Source organism: Polyodon spathula, chromosome 28 (assembly GCF_017654505.1).
Source record: "Polyodon spathula isolate WHYD16114869_AA chromosome 28, ASM1765450v1, whole genome shotgun sequence".
NCBI classification, from domain to species: Eukaryota; Metazoa; Chordata; class Actinopteri; order Acipenseriformes; family Polyodontidae; genus Polyodon; species Polyodon spathula.
In genome coordinates this window covers 696424-714136 of record NC_054561.1, presented here as the reverse complement: position 1 = coordinate 714136, position 17713 = coordinate 696424, and the positions used below count along the sequence as shown (strand labels likewise).

Sequence of the window (17713 nt, the reverse complement as noted above, 5' to 3'; positions counted from 1 at the left end):
TTACATTTTGAACGGTAGACATAGCAAGTGTCACCAGACCACTCCAAAGTATATTTATACTACCAAAATCCTGTGAACTCATATTCTTGGTTTCAAATACAGGGATGGGAATAAGACTCCCACTGCATAGCAGTTTGATCTGTTCCTGGTTTTACTACGGCTTGAGGTTGCTACCTATACACCTGTATTAAAAACTGGAATGGGTGAAACTGCTATGCAATAAGAGTCTCATTAACATCCTTGAAATATGTGAGACATGTATCAGTGCAGCTAGGGTGCATTTATTTTTCTTTTTGGTTACTGCGGTATTATAGATCCGTTACTGGAGGAAGAATGATAATGAGGCAGCTGCAGACCGAGTGAGGACGGCCGGGCTGGAGACCTCAGCACGAGTCTCAGGCTTGAGGCCTAGCACCTTGTACCACGTGGCGGTGCTGGCCTACAACAGTGCAGGGACTGGGCCCCCCAGTCCCACCACCACCACTGCCACCAAGAAACCACGTAAGACAACCTTAGGTTGAGGGTTAGGGTTAGGGTAGTGCTAGGGTTAGTGTTAGGATTAGGGTTGGGTTAGGATAAGGGTTATTGCTAGGGTTAGGGTGAGGGTGAAGGTGAGGTTAGGGTTATGGTTAGTTAGTGTCATGGTAACGGTGAGGGTGAGAATGAGGATGAGGGTGAAGGAGAGGTTAGGGTTAGGGATAGGATTAATTAGTGTCAGGGTGAGGGTGAGGGTGAGGGTGATGGTTAGGGTAAGGGTTAAGATTATGGTTGGAACTGGAGTTGGGGTTGGGGCTTGGTTTGTATTTTGGTTTGGTTGATGTTAGGGTGGAGGATGGAATCAAGTGCGTAGTTATACAAAACAAGGTAAATACAAACACTCCACAGCAATGTTTTATTTCCCACCTTGCTCTGTGTGTGCACAGCTCCCAGCCAGGAGCCTGGCAATGTTTCGTGGAGGTCTGATGGATCGTGGGTAACGGTGGTCTGGGATCCTGTCAAGGCACTGAAGAATGAGTCAGCCGTGATGGGATACAAGGTGTGTGAAAAACACTGCTTTCAGTATTTTCAAGAGAGCTTCCAAAATCAATAATACAGTAGAACTTTGGCCAATTTTGACCCAGAGAAAAGAAAACAAATCTGTTTCTAAGCTGTGATGAATAAAGCTGAGTTTAAGTTTCATCATCACCATTCAGAGGGTAATTGCACTGATGGTGTCTATGATAGGAAGACTCATAGGCCATTTACAAGAGTCGGAATCTGATAATGGTAATCAAACTAAGAGACATTGTGTGCTGTCTGTCTGTTTCTCATTCCAGATAACAAGGCGTCTACGTATTTCCGTGGTCTAATGTCGAAGGCACCTAGATAGACCTACCGATCTCACAGTCTTATGACTCTACAGTTCAACCGCAGACTCACAGTCGTCAGGCATAACGCCTGTGCCATGCTGCAGGACAGAGTGTGACACTGAGAAATGACAATACATTGCAATACAATGCATATATTTACAAAATGCAGCGCGCTGCCTAAAGGTGAAACTGTAATGTATTGAGACTACCTGTAGCTTCATTACTATGTTTAATTACCAGATCTGCTCCATAGTCCATACGTTACAGTCAGAATTGGAGAGGTTACCATAAAGTTACCATAGAATGTGATTCACAAATAAAATAATAATAATAATAATACTAAATATAATAATAAAATAATAATAATAATAATAATAAAAGCAGACACCACATTCTCATGTTCAAAGCTTTCAAGGTTAAAAATCTTCTATACTGTGATATCAGGGGGACTATAACCCTGAATGACATCGATTCCTGTAACTGTAACTGATAGTAATCTCAGTCAAGCGCACAAAAGCAATAGCAAAGTATCAAACATTTCTGAGACTTCCCCCTTTGGTTTTGATTCATTCTGCAAAACTTCGAACTAAATGTACCTTTGAGGCTTTGAAGAGAAGGGGCGTGCAGGGCAGATATATTATTAATTAACGATTAGTGGTACAAATCCACAGAAAACTGTTGACTCGTCAACGAAACCACAGTCAGAACAATTCCACAGAAAAGCGAATGCCTTTTTATTATGCAAGTATCATTTCAATAATTAGTTCATTCTAGTTTCAAATATAACACTTAGAAAAGGGCTTGCATTTTTTTTTCAGTTTAGCGTTTCATATTATTTGCTAAAAGTAATGCAATCACACATTAACACAGGGTTGAATTCTGCCGGTACTCAGTGCCAGTATTGTGTCAAATAGTGTCATCAGAATGCTTAGAATTATTTTTTCCTCCATCTTTGCCTGAAAACCTTTTGAATTAGTATATGGAAATGGAAGCACTTGGTTTTAGAAAACATTTACATTTTATTGAGGGTAAACACCCTAATAATTGTTGCAAAAAATCAACAAAGAAGTTTAAAATATGCTAACAAGTTCTCTTTGGAAGGTAGCAAAGCATGGTATTGAAAACTCTTACAGAACCCACCAGATTATAATCTGCAGATTAGTCTTCAATTATTCTTTACCTACCAGATTATAATCTGCAGATTAGTCTTCAATTATTCTTTACCCACCAGATTATAGTCTGCAGATTAGTCAGCCATTTATCTTTTGACAGTTTGTCACCTTAATGAAATGTTATGCTTGCCATGTTTCATAAATAGAGAATCGCTAATACTTCTTAGAATAGTCATATTCAGTATCTGCTCATAAACTATACCAACGAGCGTGTGGAATTCCCCTAACTCCTCCCCACTCTGGTACTCTGTGTACCCACACTCGTCTTCTCTTGCTATAATACGACAGGGGTATTTCTTAATGCTCTTCCTCACTGTCCCTCATCTTGCGGGAAATAAAAGTGGGTGTGTACTAAAAAGTTGATTGGCATTTACTGTACAATATATCGCAGCCCTTTTTCGTTCTGGTGTGACTGCTCCATAACGATTTATGGTTATCGTTTCAGGTGTGACGGGGGCTTTTCTCGTTGTGTATCCCTACTTAACAGCTTCCCATTTGATACAGTGTTTTTACAATGAAACAATAACCCCTCTAGGGATTGATAGAAATTCATGGGCTCTATTGTGAAGCATGTGGTACATGAGATGCTGTATATCTTCCCCAATTCAATACACATTACACTAGTCAAGCTGTTGCAGAATGCTATGTGTGCTTGGCTTGCCCAGGGACCTTTTTCAAGGTCTCAATCATACTGCCTTACAAGCGTAATACATGCTACTCCTAAAACTGACAAGTTCCGATCTTATCTCAAAATCGATGTTTTACTGTGTTCTTTGTTGTAAAAAGTACAATTCTGAAAGTTTTTATTGTGACAAACAGTGTCTGTGCTGTGGGTGTGATTCAGGTATACAAATTTGGAGATAAGATTTCATAGATCTCATAAAAAAGGCCAATATAGTGATTCATGATGTCCAACAATTTAGTGTATTTCAATAAACATACAGTTCAATGTAAATTCAAATGCACCTTTCTCCACTTCTGAAACGCATTCTTTGCCTTAAAAAAATAAGCAAATCACCCATTGCTCCTGGTCACACAGCTGTTCGATTCAGATCAATTGAGTGGACACCTGTATTACAGGAATAACCTCCAGCCAGAATATACAACTTGCATTAATTGCATTACTGCATGATGTAGCTTACAAAAGTGTGGGCTGTACTGTTAAAGTAGCATTTTCATTCATATTTGGGAATACACTACATGCTGTAAGTATCTCGGAAATGTACTATATTGGATTTTACATTTAAGAAACCATTTTTTTTTCTGTCTCACACTAACTGTTTAATCTCACCAGAGTGTTGCACTGCACTGTAATGCATGTGTGCCGCTCTCTTGCTCCAGATCCTGTACAAGCAGGAGGGTCAGGCAGTGCTGAAGGTCCTGGGTAAGGGGAAGACCTCCATCCAGCTGCCCCTACCCCGAGACAACGGCTATGCTGTGCTGGAGATCCGAGCCTGGGGGGAAGGGGGTGACGGAGCCCCAAAAGAGGTCATTGTCTCACGGGACTCAGGTGAGGGGGAAAGAGAGGGAGAGGGCAGGTATGAGGGAAAGGGGAGGTGATCCCAAAAACATCTCTGAGATCTCAGGAGTAACAGAACCTTTATCAAACTTTGTCAAAGTTGACCATTTCCAATGCATTTACCAAGCCCGACCATGGTTTTGTATCATATTTTTCCAGCGGTGCTTGGCTTTACTACACTTCATTTCGCTGTGCTTTTGCATTGTAATTGTAAAGTGGTTGTCTAGTTATAGTACAACTCCGGGTATAACTAGCAGATCAAAGTTTGTAGGTGTTGTGGTGTTTCAGACTCATAGTGTAGCTGCTCACTGTGCAGTTTCAGTCACACTGCATGTCAAGTGCTGCCTGCTAATTTAACACAGGATCTTTTCTTTGCTGCAGGCACCGGCATGATGGTTCAGAACTCAGCAACAGAACAAACCCCTCTGCACACCGTCTTCATCACCACCCTAGTAATGCTCGCTCTCATTGGATTATTGGAGCACTGACTCCAGCCTGAATGAAACTCCTTGGTCGGACACACTTTTCTGACTTTTCATAACAGGATGAATATTTTTGTTGTTGTTTTTTTTTTCCTTTCTTTTAGAAGATTTCATAGTACTCTGAAGGCTGTTTTTGAGGCACCTAATGACTTATCAGGGTCTTCAGAAGGACTGACAAATGTGATTTAAACAATCATTTTGATAGAAATCTGCATTATGGATTATTAACTTGAATAGTTTTTAGAAAGTAACTATACCTTCTCATAGAGCAACAAGGCATAGCTGTGAGTATGCTCACAGCGTCATGTAAAAAAGAGCGTAGCACAGTCTGCAAACCAGGGGCCTACCCAACAGTTTGTAACACTATCGAGATGCATGTAAAGGTTTTTCCCATGACATGCAACGGGCTATATTCTAAAAGCACATCTTGGCAACCTTTAAGATTGCTCTGCCTTGTAAGATACAGTGCATAAAAGCAGTTCTTTGGGACTGCCAGTGTGCTTCATGAATGCAGCCGATGCGTTGGTAAAATTCGTCTAATGAGACCCGACCTTTGCCTTGTGTAAATGATCCTGAATTCCCATGATCCTGAATTCCCATGACCTCACAGCTCATTGGCTAAAAGCTTAAAATCTGTTTCCTTTTTTTTAAAACCTGTAAATATAATTGTATATTGAATGAACCCTCAGCAGGTGCTGTCTTTAAGACTTGGGTCTCCACCATCTGACCTTTAAGATGCATTGTCTGCAGTGGGTGTTTTGTTAGGATAATGGGTTTATTTTTGTGGTTCCATTTTTGTTTTCCAGCTAATTCAGAGTTAAAGGATTTTTGAATGTTTGTTTGAATTTTGAAGTCTACAAGTCCTGTGTTGGTCTCAGCGCTGATCGAGAGCGTCAGAGTGTGGGGGTGTGTATCAGGAGGAAGCTCTGCACCTGCGTCACTCACATTGTTAATCGCACCTTCCCTTATTACCCTTTTGTTTTATATGCTTTTACCAGACCTCTCTGTGCTTTACAATGCTTCCCTGTGCTTTTACCACACCTCTCTGCGCTTTACAGTGCTTCCCGGTGCTTTGCCTGATCTCTCTGTGCTTTACAATGCTTGCCTATGCTTTACCAGACCTCTCTGTGCTTTACAATACTTCCCTATGCTTTACCAGACCCATCCTTGCTTTACAATGCTTCCCTATGCTTTACCAGACCTCATCCTGTGCTTTACAAAATGCTTCCATATGCTTTACCATACCTCTCTGTGCTTTACAATGCTTCCCTATGCTTTAATTACCAGTGCTTTAACTGTGCTTTACAATGCTTCCCTATGCATTTAAACAAGACCTCTCTGTGCGTTACAATGCTTCCATATGCTTTACCAAACCTCTCTGTGCTCTACAATGCTTCCATATGCTTTACCAGACCTCTCTGTGCTTTACAATGCTTCCCTATGCTTTACCAGACCTCTCTGTGCTTTACAATGCTTCCCTATGGTTTACCAGACCTCTCTGTGCTTTACAATGCTTGTCACTGCTGTTTATTACTTTGCTGTGCTTTTACTATGGGAACTTTTTTTATAAGGATAGAGAGCCGCTCATCTAGTGCTGAGGAAACTTGCTAAGGAGCCCTTTCTTCAGCTCTTGTGATTGAGGTTGTCAGAATCTAATGGTACATGGAGAAAGGGAGAGCTGGTGAGAAAGAGGAGGAGGAAGAGGGATAAAGAGAAAGAGAGGGATACATACACACCAGTCCCACTCCGCCTCTCTCTCCCACTCCCTCCACGCATACACACTCTTCACACTGACACTGACATGCACACACACATACACACACACACCCTCTCTCAGACAGACTGTGGTGCAGTAAGTCAGTGTCCTGTTGTAGTGGGGTAATTGCTAGGGGGCAAGAGTGGGGAGAGACCCAAGTCTTGTTCCAGTTCCCCTCTCTCTCTCTCTCCCCCCTCATTCCCTGTCTCTCAGGGCTCGGCGGAGTCCTACACCAGTCGCCCCTCTGACTCGGACATGTCTCTGGAGGAGGACCGCGAGGCTCTGAGGCGCGAGGCGGAGCGGCAGGCTATGGCACAGCTGGAAAAGGCCAAAACAAAGCCTGTGGCATTCGCGGTGTGCACCAACGTGGGGTACAACTCCGCGCCCGGCGACGACGTGCCAGTGCAGGGCATGGGCATCTCCTTCGACGCTAAGGACTTCCTCCATATTAAAGAGGTGCAACGGGCAGGCAGGGAGTCAGAGAGACAGGGAGGCAGGGAGACAGACAGGGAAAGAGAGACAGGGAGGCAGGGAGACAGAAAGAGACAGACAGAGAGGAGGCAGGGAAACAGGCAACAGTATGAAATGAGGAACATACAACCTTGTAAACCCCCCTGTGACAGAGTGGCTGAGCGGGTGACAGCCCCAGACCAGGAAGCTGACAGACACAAGTACTGGGGATGAAGCACTGAGATCTGGGGATATCGAGAGAGATCGAGGGAGATCGGGAGAGATCTGGGGATATCGAGAGAGATCGGGGGAGATCGGGAGAGATCTGGGGATATCGGGAGAGATCGGGGGGAGATCGGGAGAGATCTGGGGATATTGGGAGAGATCGGGGGAGATCGGGAGAGATCTGGGGATATCGAGAGAGATCGAGGGAGATCGGGAGAGATCTGGGGATATCGGGAGAGATCGAGGGAGATCGGGAGAGATCTGGGGATATCGAGAGAGATCGGGGGAGATCGGGAGAGATCTGGGGATATCGGGAGAGATCAGGGGGAGATCAGGAGAGATCTGGGGATATTGGGAGAGATCGGGGGGAGATCAGGAGAGATCTGGGGATATTGGGAGAGATCGGGGGGAGATCAGGAGAGATCTGGGGATATTGGGAGAGATCGGGGGGAGATCGGGAGAGATCTGGGGATATCGGGAGAGATCGGGGGGAGATCGGGAGAGATCTGGGGATATCGAGAGAGATCGGGGGGAGATCGGGAGAGATCTGGGGATATCGGGAGAGATCAGGGGGAGATCAGGAGAGATCTGGGGATATCGGGAGAGATCGGGGGGAGATCAGGAGAGATCTGGGGATTTCGGGAGAGATCAGGGGGAGATCAGGAGAGATCTGGGGATATCGGGAGAGATCGGGGGGAGATCAGGAGAGATCTGGGGATTTCGGGAGAGATCAGGGGGAGATCGGGAGAGATCTGGGGATTTCGGGAGAGATCAGGGGGAGATCAGGAGAGATCTGGGGATATTGGGAGAGATCGGGGGAGATCGGGAGAGATCTGGGGATTTCGGGAGAGATCAGGGGGAGATCGGGAGAGATCTGGGGATTTCGGGAGAGATCAGGGGGAGATCAGGAGAGATCTGGGGATTTCGGGAGAGATCGGGGTGTTTAAGTTGTCCCCCGGTCTGTCCCGCTCACAGAAGTACAGCAATGACTGGTGGATCGGCCGGCTGGTGAAGGAGGGCTGTGAGGTCGGCTTCATCCCGAGTCCCGTCAAACTGGAGAACACGAGACTGCTGCAGGAGCAGAGGCTGAGGCAGAACCGGATCAGCGCCAGGTACCAGTGCAATACAGCACAGTACAGGGCAAGGAGCAGCACTGAAGAGGACTGTGCCTGCTTTGGGTTTTCACAGCGATTCTTGTAGTTCTGCCGGGTTTATTATCGCTGTCACACCAGGATGGATTGCAGGCAGCAACCAAACAACCTGTTCCTTATTCTTTCTCTTGTTCCTCATTGCTCTCCCTCTCCTCTCTCCTCCCACAGCAAGTCCGGGGGAAACTCAAGCTCCAGCCTGGGTGACGTTGCCACGGGAACACGCAGACCCACGCCCCCCACCACGGGTAAGAGCGGCTCGTTTCCATAGCGATGATGAACTACGACGTACCCCATAGAAAATATACAGCAGCTCCGTTTTAGAAGTGTCCCGCAGTAAAAACACTGAAATTATTCTCTCTCTCCCCTCACTTTGATAACTCGCTTTGTTTCTCCTGTTCCAGCTTCACACTCCCTCATCTTCTCCTCTTCTGTTTTATTTTTCTCTCTCTTACTCTCTCTGTCGCTCTTCACTTCCCACTCTCCTTTTCTCCTTCATTCCTCTCCCTCATTCCTTTCTACCCATCTCTCTCTCTCTCTTCATCTCCTCTCCTCTCTCCCTCTCTTCTTCTCACCTCCTCCCCCCTCTCTTCTCTCTTCTTCTCACCTCCTCTCTCTCTCCCCCTCTCCCCCTCTCCTCTCTCCCTCTCTCTCTCTCTCCCTCTCTCCTCCTCTCTCTCTCTCCCTCTCCCCTCTCTCCCTCCCCTCTCCTATCCCTCCTCCCCTGTCCTCCTCTCCCCCCTCTTCCCTCCCCTCTCTCCTCTCTCCCTTCTCTTTCCCCTCTCTCCCCCTCTCCTCCTCTGCCCTCTCTCCCTCTCCTTTCCCTTCTCTCTCCCCCTCTCCTCCTCTCCCCCATCTCACCTCCCCTCTCTACTCTTCCTTCTCTCTCCCCTCCCTCTTCTCTCTCTCCTCTCCTCTCACTCTCTCTCTCTCCTCTCTCCTCCTCTCCCCCCTCCTCTCTCCTCTCCCCTCTCTCCTCTCCCCTCTCTCTCTCCTTCTCTCTCCTCTCCCCTTTCTCCTCCTCTCCTCTCCCTTCTCTCTCCTCTCCTCTCTCTCCTCCCCTCTCCTCCTCTCCTCTCCCTTCTCCTCTACTCTCCTCTCTTCTCCCCTTTCTCCTCCTCTCCTCTCCCTTCTCTCTCCTCTCCTCTCTCTCTACTCTCTCCTCCCCTCTCTCCTCCTCTACTCAGGTCATATCGAGTTGTCTAATGTCACGTTCGCTATAGATGCTCTTGATCTCGATGCTGAGGAGACGGGCACCGAGCCCCTGGTCAGCCAACCCAAAAGCAGTGTGAGCAGTGTCACCTCCCCCCAAGCTAATGCCAAGTGCATTCCCTTCTTTAAGAAGGTAAACCAGTAACGAACCAGTAACGAATCACTGCTGCTGCTGAGTGCCTCGTCTGGTCTGTCTCCCCCCTCCCATCACCACTAACACCCCCCCATCGCCCTCCCCGTCTCTGATCGCTATAGTAACAGCTAGAGCTGCCTGTGTGCCTTGGCAGGGGTGAGCTGGGCTCAGCAGTGAGCTCTCGTGTTAGTGGGCTGCCCACAGATCCAGGTTTTTGTAATGGTTTAAAATTCTGAGAGCAGAGAAGAGTTTCTCCCAAATATGCCTTCAGCAGCATTGTCCGAAACGTTTGTGATGCCTGACTGTCTTATAGCTTACAGCCTGGGAATGTTTAAAGCCATTGATGCAAGTTTATTAGATTTAAAATGAATAAATAAATAAATAAATAAATAAATAACTTGCAACAGATCAGTAGCAACAAAACAATGTAAAATGATAAAGTGGAGAGTGTGGCTCGCCCCTGTCAAGAACCTCGTCTCGACCTGTCAATAACACTCGCGCTCTGTGCTCTTGTCTTTTCTCGTTTTTCTGTTTGTTTCTTCTGAAAGGCGGTCCTGCAAAACCGAAGCAGAAGTCGGTGAGTGCTCTTTGTCTATCCCTCTGTGTAGGGACTGGGCAGTGATAGTGACAACTCTGTAGCAAAAGCCTCTTCTGAATCAGTGTGCTCTGAACCAGCGAACAGAGCAGAGCAGCCGGGAGGAACGCGCACTGAGGCAGAAACAAGCAGCAGCGTGGAGTTCAGAACCCAGAGGCAGATACCCCTGCCCCGTAGTGAAAGATTAATTCACGACACATTTCAAGTCATATAGTGGGAACAGTAATAAAAGCATTTTGAGAAGCCCTCTGTTAGCCTTACTGTGATGTGATGCTGGTGTGTATGAGATGTGATGTGATGCTGATGTGTATAAGATGAGATGTGATGCTGATGTGTATGAGATGTCATGTGATGCTGATGTGTATGATGATGTGATGCTGATGTGTATGAGATGTCATGTGATGCTGATGTGTATGAGATGTGATGTGATGCTGATGTATGTGATGTGATGTGATGTGATGTGATGCTGATGTGTATAAGATGTCATGTGATGCTGATGTGTATAAGATGTCATGTGATGCTGATGTGTATGAGATGTGATGTGATGCTGATGTGTATGAGATGTGATGTGATGCTGATGTGATGCTGTTGTGTATGAGATGTGATGTGATGCTGATGTGTATGAGATGTGATGTGATGCTGATGTGTATGTCATGTGATGCTGATGTGTATGCTGATGTGATGATGCTGATGTGATGTGATGCTGATGTGTATGAGATGTCATGTGATGCTGATGTGTATGAGATGTCATGTGATGCTGATGTGTATGAGATGTGATGTGATGCTGATGTGTATGAGATGTGATGCTGATGTGTATGATGATGTGATGCTGATGTGTATGAGATGTGATGTGATGCTGATGTGTATAAGATGTCATGTGATGCTGATGTGTATGAGATGATGTGATGCTGATGTGTATGTGATGTGATGCTGATGTGTATAAGATGTGATGTGATGCTGATGTGTATGAGATGTGATGTGATGCTGATGTGTATGAGATGTGATGCTGATGTGTATGAGATGTGATGTGATGCTGATGTGTATAAGATGTGATGTGATGCTGATGTGTATGATGTCATGTGATGCTGATGTGTATGAGATGTGATGTGATGCTGATGTGAGATGTGATGTGATGCTGATGTGTATAAGATGTGATGTGATGCTGATGTGTATGAGATGTGATGTGATGCTGATGTGTATGATGATGTGATGCTGATGTGTATGATGATGTGATGCTGATGTGTATGAGATGTGATGTGATGCTGATGTGTATAAGATGTCATGTGATGCTGATGTGTATAAGATGTCATGTGATGCTGATGTGATGCTGATGTGTATGAGATGTCATGTGATGCTGATGTGTATGATGTATGTGATGCTGATGTGTATAAGATGATGTGATGCTGATGTGTATGAGATGATGTGATGCTGATGTGTATGAGATGTGATGTGATGCTGATGTGTATGAGATGATGTGATGCTGATGTGTATGTGATGTGATGCTGATGTGTATGAGATGTGATGTGATGCTGATGTGTATGAGATGTGATGTGATGCTGATGTGTATGAGATGTGATGTGATGCTGATGTGTATGAGATGTGATGTGATGCTGATGTGTATGAGATGTGATGCTGATGTGTATGTGATGTGATGTGATGCTGATGTGTATGAGATGTGATGTGATGCTGATGTGTATGTGATGTGATGCTGATGTGTATGAGATGTGATGTGATGCTGATGTGTATGTGATGTGATGTGATGCTGATGTGTATGTGATGCTGATGTGTATGAGATGTGATGCTGATGTGTATAAGATGTCATGTGATGCTGATGTGTATGAGATGATGTGATGCTGTTGTGTATGTGTATGATGCTGATGTGTATGATGTGATGTGATGCTGATGTGTATGTGATGTAATGTGATGCTGATGTGTATGAGATGAGAGGGTACTCAGTATTAAGTAAAGGACCCCACACTGCAGCTGGCCTGTGTATCTGACATGCATGCATATCCTTGGCAGTGGTTAAACATTGAAGAAAAATCCAGAACCTTTTAACACTTGGAAAACATCTCAATGTTTAAACTGCACTTTCTTTCCTCACACTCCCCTTTCTCCTTCCTTTCTCTCTCTCTCTCTCCCTCTCTCTGTCTGTGTAGATGGACCAAGTTCCTCCCTATGATGTGGTGCCTTCCATGAGACCCATCATTCTAGTGGGTCCTTCCCTAAAGGGTTATGAGGTAACAGGGTGGGTCAGGGAGGGAGCGGCCCTTTGAAACGCTTCCCACAGTAAAAGCACAGCAAAGTGTGATAAAGCACAGTGAAAGCATGGTAAAGCACACTGAGGTATGGTAAAGCACAGACAAGCATTGTAAAGAACAGAGAGGTCTGGTAAAGCATAGGGAAGCATTGTAAAGCACAGGGAGGTCTGGTAAAGCACAGGGAAGCATTGTAAAGAACCGAGCGATCTGGTAAAGCATAGGGAAGCATTGTAAAGCATGTAAAGCACAGAGAGGTCTGGTAAAGCATAGGGAAGCAATGTAAAGCACAGAGAAGCATGGTAAAGCACAGAGAGGTCTGGTAAAGCATATTAATAAACATGGTAACTATGATAAATGCCCAGTATACCCATGGGAAAAGTATGGGGGAGAACATTACACAGTTACCCTACTAAACTTTTATAAGGATGTACTGGGAGTGTGGCTAGTGGGAGTGAGTCTGTACTGGGAAGAGAGCGGTGCTATTGGTACTGCTGGTATAAACTGCAACAGCAGGGCCTGCTCTCAAGGGATACAATAAAAATGAAAACCAATGACAAACCCAGCTCGGCCCTTCCTCTCGTCCCCTTCCTGCAGGTCACAGACATGATGCAGAAGGCTTTGTTTGACTTCCTGAAACACAGGTTTGACGGCAGGTGAGATTAACACTGCGGTACAGAGAGACTATAGTAATAATCATAATCATAATAATAGTATTAACGATGACAATGACCTTTACGAATCGTTAACAGCCCCCCCTCCACGCCTGTCTCTGTGTTTGTTTCAGAATATCCATCACTCGAGTGACAGCTGACATCTCTTTGGCGAAGCGCTCGGTGCTAAACAACCCGAACAAACACACCATCATTGAGAGGTCCAGCACGCGCTCCAGCCTGGGTAAGAGAGGACCCTCAAATACTGACCCTGAACATGCATACTGATCCCATAAACACACCATCATCGAGAGGTCCAGCACGCGCTCCAGCCTGGGTAAGAGGGGACCCCCAAATACTGACCCTGAACATGCATACTGATCCCCTAAACACACCATCATCGAGAGGTCCAGCACGCGCTCCAGCCTGGGTAAGAGGGGACCCCCAAATACTGACCCTGAACATGCACACTGATCCCCTAAACAAACCATCATCGAGAGGTCCAGCACGCGCTCCAGCCTGGGTAAGAGGGGACCCCCAAATACTGACCCTGAACATGCACACTGATCCCCTAAACACACCATCATCGAGAGGTCCAGCACGCTCTCCAGCCTGGGTAAGAGGGGACCCCCAAATACTGACCCTGAACATGCATACTGATCCCCTAAACACACCATCATCGAGAGGTCCAGCACGCGCTCCAGCCTGGGTAAGAGGGGACCCCCAAATACTGACCCTGAACATGCACACTGATCCCTTAAACACACCGTCATCGAGAGGTCCAGCACGCGCTCCAGTCTGGGTAAGAGGGGACCCCCAAATACTGACCCTGAACATGCACACTGATCCCCTAAACACACCGTCATCGAGAGGTCCAGCACGCGCTCCAGCCTGGGTAAGAGGGGACCCCCAAATACTGACCCTGAACATGCACACTGATCCCCTAAACACACCATCATCGAGAGGTCCAGCACGCGCTCCAGCCTGGGTAAGGGGTTAGCTGCATAGTCCAGCAGTCACAGTGAGCAGGGTTAGCTGTATAGTCCAGTCACAGTGAGCAGGGTTAGCTGTATAGTCCAGCAGTCACAGTGAGCAGGGTTAGCTGTATAGTCCAGTCACAGTGAGCAGGGTTAGCTGTATAGTCCAGTCACAGTGAGCAGGGTTAGCTGTATAGTCCAGTCACAGTGAGCAGGGTTAGCTGTATAGTCCAGTCACAGTGAGCAGGGTTAGCTGTATAGTCCAGTCACAGTGAGCAGGGTTAGCTGTATAGTCCAGTCACAGTGAGCAGGGTTAGCTGTATAGTCCAGTCACAGTGAGCAGGGTTAGCTGTATAGTCCAGCAGTCACAGTGAGCAGGGTTAGCTGTATAGTCCAGTCGCAGTGAGCAGGGTTAGCTGTATAGTCAGCAGTCACAGTGAGCAGGGTTAGCTGTATAGTCCAGCAGTCACAGTGAGCAGGGTTAGCTGTATAGTCCAGCAGTCAGTGGTTAGCTGATTATACAGCACACATGATATTCTTTAGTTTCCACACAGCACAACAATGAAGGCTGTATCAGATCCGGGTTCGATCTGGTTCTGCATTTCTATTTGCACAGACTATGAGTCTGATCTCGTTTTTTTCTTTAATTTTTCATCCCCCCTCTCCGTCTTCTCCTTCTCCCTGTTCTGCTCTCCCTTCCTTTCTGACTCGGATGTACTGGGTACGTATCCACCCTTAATATAAACTAGTCTTCCACACCTTGCACTGTGCCTTCCTGCTTCCCTTCAAGCATGTCACTACGTCTGTCCTTGTGAAAAGAAAGTTAGAAAAAAAATGTTGTCCTGTAATACCCTTAGGCTGGAACATGGAAACTACTGACAGTTTCTTCTAGTTTCAATAACACTAATGAAGGCACTAGAGCCCAATCGCTGGTTTGCTTGACTCAGTTTAGTTTCAATAACCCTGATGAAGGCACTAGAGCCCAAACGCTGGTCTGCTTGATTCTCTTCTAGTTTCAATAACCCTGATGAAGGCACTAGAGCCCAAACGCTGGTCTGCTTGATTCAGTTTAGTTTCAATAACCCTGATGAAGGCACTAGAGCCCAAACGCTGGTCTGCTTGACTCAGTCTCTTCTAGTTTCATCTCAGTGCCGAAATGAAATCATGATTGAGAGTTAGGGAATGGAATGACTTTTAAATCCTTGGGAAACAGACCAATACTCCCCTCTTGTCTCTCTCCATCGCTCCCACTCTCCATTATCTGCTGTCCCATCTCTCCTCCCCTAATCATTCCCAACTCAAATGTATTAAAATCCTGTCCATGCTTTCACTTTCTTTTAACTAAACGCGTAATTCAATAAACAGCAAGGTTTTTTTTAGTCGTCGCAAGTGGTTTTTTTATCCTGGTTTTCTCCCCAGTTTGGAATGCCCAGGTATTATTATTTGTATCCCGGTTCACCGCTGCAACCCCCCCGGCGACTCAGGGAAACAGAGGCTGGAACACGAGTCCTCTGAAACGTGCTCCTGCCAATCCCTCATTTTACACACTGCGGATCAACAGCGAAGCCACCAGACCTATAGTGCCGGAGGACAACACAGATCTGAATGGCTCCACTGCAGAACCACAGGCGCCCTATCAGCTACAGGGGGCTCTGGTGCGCAGTGTACCGTGGATTCCCCTGCCGACCTAAGCCCTCCCTACCTCGTAGGAACCCCGAGTCACGGTCAGCAGTGACACAGCCTAGAGTCACAGAGTCACACTCGTTAAGGAGCAATACCAGAAACTCACTTTAAAAAGTGAGTCTGGAAAAAAAAAGAAATGAGAGTGGTGAATGATGGTTGCAGCGTCAGCGCTGTAGCAGTGCAGTTTCATTGCGAGCACTGGCTGGAGTGAGGCGTTTTACAGCATGTTCTTTACAGGCATGCTGGTGTTGCACTGCAGAATGATTTCTAATCTGCACTCAGGCTGTACTGGAGCAAAGACAGTTTATCAAATCCGGCTCGCTCGGTGGCACTGTTGTTTGAAAATATTGATCGATTAATCGCATGAGTAGCTTAACTGTGGTATATCAAATAAAACCTGTCTGTCTGTGTGCGTGCGTGCGTGTGTGTGTCTGTGCGTGTCTGTCTGTGTGTGAGTGTGTGTCTGTGCTGTGTGTGTGTGTGTGCGCGTGTATGTGTGTTATCTTTGAGTGTGTCTGTGTGTGTGTGTGTGCGTGCGTGCGTGCGTGTGATCTTTGAGTGTGTCTGTGCGTGTGTGTGTGCGTGCGTGCTTTGTGTGTTATCTTTGCGTGTGTGTGTGTGCGTGTGTGTGTGACGTGTGGTCTGTCTTTGCACACACAATAGAAACTCACACAGACACTTTGCACACCACACGTGTGTGTGACTTGTGAGTGTAGACACTCACACACACACAGACCACTCGTGTGTTTATCTTTGAGTGTGTCTGTGCGGTGTGTGTTGTGTGTGCGTGCGTGCGTGTGTGTTATCTTTGAGTGTGTCGTGCGTGTGTGTGTTGCGTGTGTGTGCGTGCGTGCGTGTGTGTTATCTTTGAGTGTGTCTGTGTGTGTGTGTGTGCGTGCGTGCGTGTGTGTTATCTTTGAGTGTGTCTGTGCGTGTGTGTGTGTGTGCGTGCGTGTGTGTTATCTTTGAGTGTGTCTGTGCGTGTGTGTGTGCGTGCGTGCGTGTGTGTTATCTTTGTGTGTGTGTGTGCGTGCGTGTGTGTTATCTTTGAGTGTGTCTGTGCGTGTGTGTGTGTGTGTGCGTGCGTGCGTGTGTTGTTAGTCTTTGAGTGTGTCTGTGTCTGTGTGTGTGTGTGTGTGCGTGCGTGTGTGTTATCTTTGAGTGTGTGTGTGCGTGCGTGTGTGTGCGTCGTGAGTGTGTCTGTGCGTGTGTGTGTGCGTGCGTGCGTGTGTGTGTGTTTGAGTGTGTCTGTGCGTGTGTGTGTGTGTGCGTGTATGTGTGTGTGCATGCATGTATGTGTGTGTTGTGTAACAGGTCTGTCTATATTATTGCTGTTATAGCGGAGGTGCAGAGTGAGATCGAGCGGATCTTTGAGCTGGCCCGGACCCTGCAGCTCGTGGCTCTCGATGCCGACACCATCAACCACCCCTCCCAGCTCGCCAAGACCTCCCTGGCACCCATCGTGGTGTACATCAAGATCGCCTCTCCCAAGGTAACACTGAGCCCCAAACACTGCCCTGGAGGGTAGGTTAGTGCAAGCAGATGAACAGCACCTAACAGTAACCCTACGGACTGCTGATTACAGTTTATTAGTGATGCAGTTTGTATTACTGATGTACAGCTGGTGTGTTGCTGATGTGTTGCTGATATGTTAGTGATGTGTTGGTTTCACACTGTGTAATGAGAGGGTGAAGTTGACAGTTTGCCCCCTCCTCTCTCTCTCTCTCTCTCTCTCTCTCTCTCTCTCTCTCTCTCTCTCTCTCTCTCTCTCTCTCTCTCTCTGTATCTTTCCCCCTGTGTGTCTCTTAGGTGCTGCAGAGGCTGATCAAGTCCCGGGGGAAGTCTCAGGCCAAACACCTCAATGTGCAGATGGTGGCGGCAGACAAATTGGCACAGTGCCCCCCTGTGAGTACAGGCACGGGAACACACACACTCAAAGACACGCATGCAAACTCTTCTCTCATCCTTCTCTGTTATAAAGCCCCTCTCTCTCAATCTGTTACAAAGCCCCTCTCTCACTCTCTGTTATAAAGCCCCTCTCTCTCTCTTATAAAGCCCCTCTCTCTCACTCTCTGCTATAAAGCCCCTCTCTCTGTTACAA

At 46.6% G+C, this 17713-nt stretch overlaps 2 protein-coding genes across 6 annotated transcripts in view; both read left to right on the top strand.

The window, feature by feature from the left end:
* LOC121301747 (contactin-2-like) overlaps window positions 1-4735 on the top strand; it is a 7551-nt gene extending 2816 nt beyond the window's left edge. The window contains exons 2-5 of the mRNA XM_041231344.1: window positions 315-501; window positions 924-1036; window positions 3863-4031; window positions 4422-4735. Of these exons, the coding sequence (XP_041087278.1) occupies window positions 315-501; window positions 924-1036; window positions 3863-4031; window positions 4422-4528 (576 nt within the window). The 3' untranslated portion in view covers window positions 4529-4735. The remainder of the gene's footprint in view (window positions 1-314; window positions 502-923; window positions 1037-3862; window positions 4032-4421) is intronic.
* A 1759-nt stretch (window positions 4736-6494) lies between these two features.
* Window positions 6495-17713, top strand: part of LOC121302005 (voltage-dependent L-type calcium channel subunit beta-1-like) — a 20754-nt gene continuing 9535 nt past the window's right edge. The window contains exons 1-9 of one of the 5 annotated variants that reach the window (XM_041231781.1): window positions 6495-6734; window positions 7929-8065; window positions 8273-8349; window positions 9289-9446; window positions 12201-12281; window positions 12897-12955; window positions 13087-13196; window positions 16953-17104; window positions 17422-17517. In XM_041231781.1, coding sequence (XP_041087715.1) covers window positions 6534-6734; window positions 7929-8065; window positions 8273-8349; window positions 9289-9446; window positions 12201-12281; window positions 12897-12955; window positions 13087-13196; window positions 16953-17104; window positions 17422-17517 — 1071 coding nt within the window. In that variant the 5' untranslated portion in view covers window positions 6495-6533. The other 4 variants (XM_041231782.1, XM_041231783.1, XM_041231779.1 and 1 more) reach the window with 4 other exon arrangements.